Below are 3,186 nucleotides of genomic sequence, written 5' to 3'. Positions count from 1 at the left end.
ACTAGGATCAAGACACTTTATCTTTGCTTTCACATGTCTTTTTCTAGATCCAAAAACACTTTAAAGCAATTTATGATGTTAGAGGCATTACACTAGTAGAATCAATAAGTGTAATATCTCAATAGCCACCTTTGGTCTACATATTTGTAGGATGAATCTGCAATGGATAGATATCTTTGTGGTACACAAATCTCCATGAATAATTCAATTCAAATAGTCGGGCAAGATAGAATGCGAAGTGGGATAAAAAACCAAGTGAAGTAGAAGTATGACCATTGTGTTTAATTTGACTAAAGTGAAGGTGCTATATGACATGGAATTGCATGGAGTGTAATTTATGATGTTACATTTTGCCTCCACTTTATTGAACATATAAAAAGGAGATGTGAGCTAAAGTAGAGAGTTAACAACACCCTATTAAATAGGGTCACGTACCAAGAAGATGATTAGATAAATGATTTGTTCTACAAGTGCTTTCGTGGGATACTAACCACATAATAGTGTGCCCTTCATCATCAGTTAGTGTGCCCTTCATCATGAGTTATGTATGAGAAGTTTCGACATCCACAAGAGTTTTGCAAAATAGTTTCTTTTTCTACCCCATTTAAGTGTCAAGACAAACTCATAGCTGTTTAAAGGGACTGCAAGTCAAATAAACATTAAATTTTGCATCATTTCCATGTCAAAATTGTGTGAGCATTACAAAGTTAACATTGAAAAAATTGATAATGTAAGGCATGCTCTTAAATTGCAATATATGATACTAATGGATTGTAAACAACATATTTTGAATAAAAGCATAAGACAATTATAAATCATAAATGAACAATAACAATAATAAATAACTGGCTTTCTGAATAGCAATAAGAGATCATTAACCCAATGATTCTATAATACCAATACATAAATTTAGAAGCTTAAAATAATCCTTGAAGAAGCTAGACCACTTAATGTACGAAGATAAGGTAATGTTCTAAGAAGATAGGTCAAACAGTGTAGGAACATATGTATGTGAAGCAAATACTCAGGAGGATCATTTGAGATAACCCAAACAGTCTCACAGTGGCGCCCATAATCCAAAGGGTTCCTCAATGTCTTGCAAAACTTTCAGATCATCCTTATTATGTGGATCACTCTGATGTACTACACCCAATGTAGTTTTTGCTCGACCAGCATTACAAAAGCTAGTGACAAGAGACGCAAGATTATTCTGTGTATTGAGGAGCTCTACTTTACTGGCTGCCAATTCTGATTGAATCTTTAATACTTGCTTCTGCAATCGACAAATGGCGCCAGTGCAACCGTAGATTGGATCATTCACTCTCGTACCTGCTTCATATACCAGGCTCGTTACAGCATCTTCTCTCTTCTCAGCCGGAATATCCTTCACAAAAAATAAATGATGTTGAAATAAAATCTGTGTTGTAATTTCGATCTGAGTATACATAAAGTCGACCAAAAGTCATTTATATTTAGAAAACACAAGCACAGTTGAATCATTGATGTTGTTTCGATAGGAAAGTAATATTGTCAGAATCTGAGAAAACATTTGATCCATACCTGAAGGATTTTAACAATATTTCTTGTTCTGAATAATTTGTGTACAACTAAGAATTTGTCAGGATCGCTTGGTGGAAAATAAGGAGCAAGCACGCATTTATCTCCACATTTTCTTCGCTGAAACTTGCAAGCGGCACACGGATAAACAGTACGAGCCATCTGATTCAGCTGTAACAAGAACTAATATAACAAGATTAGATCGATTTGGGAAAAAGCGTTTAGTGGTTGATACATATAGAAAACATTTTTCTTTGAATAACAATGTGATGTCAAAAAATGACGTGTGAGTTTGGGTCCATTATACGTCATCCAAAGGTCGGCAGTTCGTAAAAGGACAAGGTGGTAAGATATGATTGGTGTATGGATTGAATTGAGAAAAGTTTGGTACTCGAGACAGTAAACCAAACCTATCGTTTTTCTTTACACCTAATGTAGCCTGATAGTATCGCAATCAATACAAACCAATTTAATTATACAAATCAAACTAAAGGTTTAGTACATTAAATAAAGATGTAAATGAAGGAGGAGTATCTCACACTATTTAGTTATTTTAATGTATTTTTACACTAGATTTCAAATTATGTTGACTATAATTATATTTTTTTGTCATTTATATTTAGCCTTGGAAAAATTTAATTTAGTTTTCGCTCGTACTCTCATTATACATAATGCAGTGTGACAAAGACATTTAAATGTCTAGTATGAAAAGATAGATTTTTTTTACTTTTTTTCCTTTGAAAGACTCCTTCCTTCTCATAGTATTAAATCAAAATAAGAAAAAAGATGAAAGATGTCTCAATTGATGTATCATTTTAAATAATTCTCTTCTAGAATAATGCAAACAAGTAATAATAATTCATTTCTTTGTTGAATGCCTCTTTCATGTATCTCTATATATAATATTAGTGAACTAGGATTTATCTTTAATACACAAATTTAGATGCTCAATTAAAAAAAAAGGTGTTCAACTATCAAATTTTAGAAATATTTGTTCTAGATATACTAAATTTAAAATTTTTTTGGTAGGATGAAATCATTTGAATGTGATTGTTTCCAAATAGGGGCTAGATTTAATAGTTGATCTTACATTTCAAGTAGTTCTCATACAATTCTTATCCACTTAAGTTTTTCCTTCAAATGCGAAGTAATACAATAGTGAAAAAAGAAACATCTTAAACTTGATATGCATACAAATACAATGAATTACAATATTTGATAATTTCCCCATGATTTGCCCTTTGATATGAGTCTACAAAAAAAAAATGATAGTAATTTTTATGGAAAAATGATTAAATATTACCATTCACTTGTCAAATTTAGGTTGTCCATATGGGATACAAAACATGGCTTATGCAATCACATAGTTAATGGTAGATAAAGAAATATTAGTTTTACACTTACACACAATTATATGTTTGTGTGTGTACATATACATATACTTACACATAATTGAAACTAAATTTTTATTTCCTTAAGGTGTAACCTAGGTTAATTAATCAAATAAAGAAAATAAATACAAATCATTACAGATTCATCATGTTGGAAGAATGGAGTGGACCACACTAGGCAATATCAAATGAAAAATATAATGAAGCCATAAATAGAATTAAATGAAGAGAAATATTT

General features: G+C 31.1%; 1 protein-coding gene across 1 annotated transcript; it reads right to left on the bottom strand.

Moving 5' to 3' along the window:
• Positions 1-1,057: 1,057 nt before the first annotated feature.
• On the bottom strand, positions 1,058-1,859 carry LOC131033113 (LOB domain-containing protein 11-like). The gene is made up of 3 exons (XM_057964245.2): positions 1,842-1,859; positions 1,561-1,728; positions 1,058-1,435 (listed from the first exon to the last, which is right to left on the bottom strand). Exons 1-3 carry the CDS (start codon positions 1,857-1,859, stop codon positions 1,058-1,060), a joined length of 564 nt encoding a protein of 187 aa, XP_057820228.2.
• Between the last annotated feature and the right edge of the window lie 1,327 nt (positions 1,860-3,186).

This window comes from Cryptomeria japonica, chromosome 3 (assembly GCF_030272615.1).
Source record: "Cryptomeria japonica chromosome 3, Sugi_1.0, whole genome shotgun sequence".
Taxonomy (NCBI): domain Eukaryota; kingdom Viridiplantae; phylum Streptophyta; class Pinopsida; order Cupressales; family Cupressaceae; genus Cryptomeria; species Cryptomeria japonica.
This window is presented reverse-complemented; position numbering and strand designations above follow the sequence as displayed.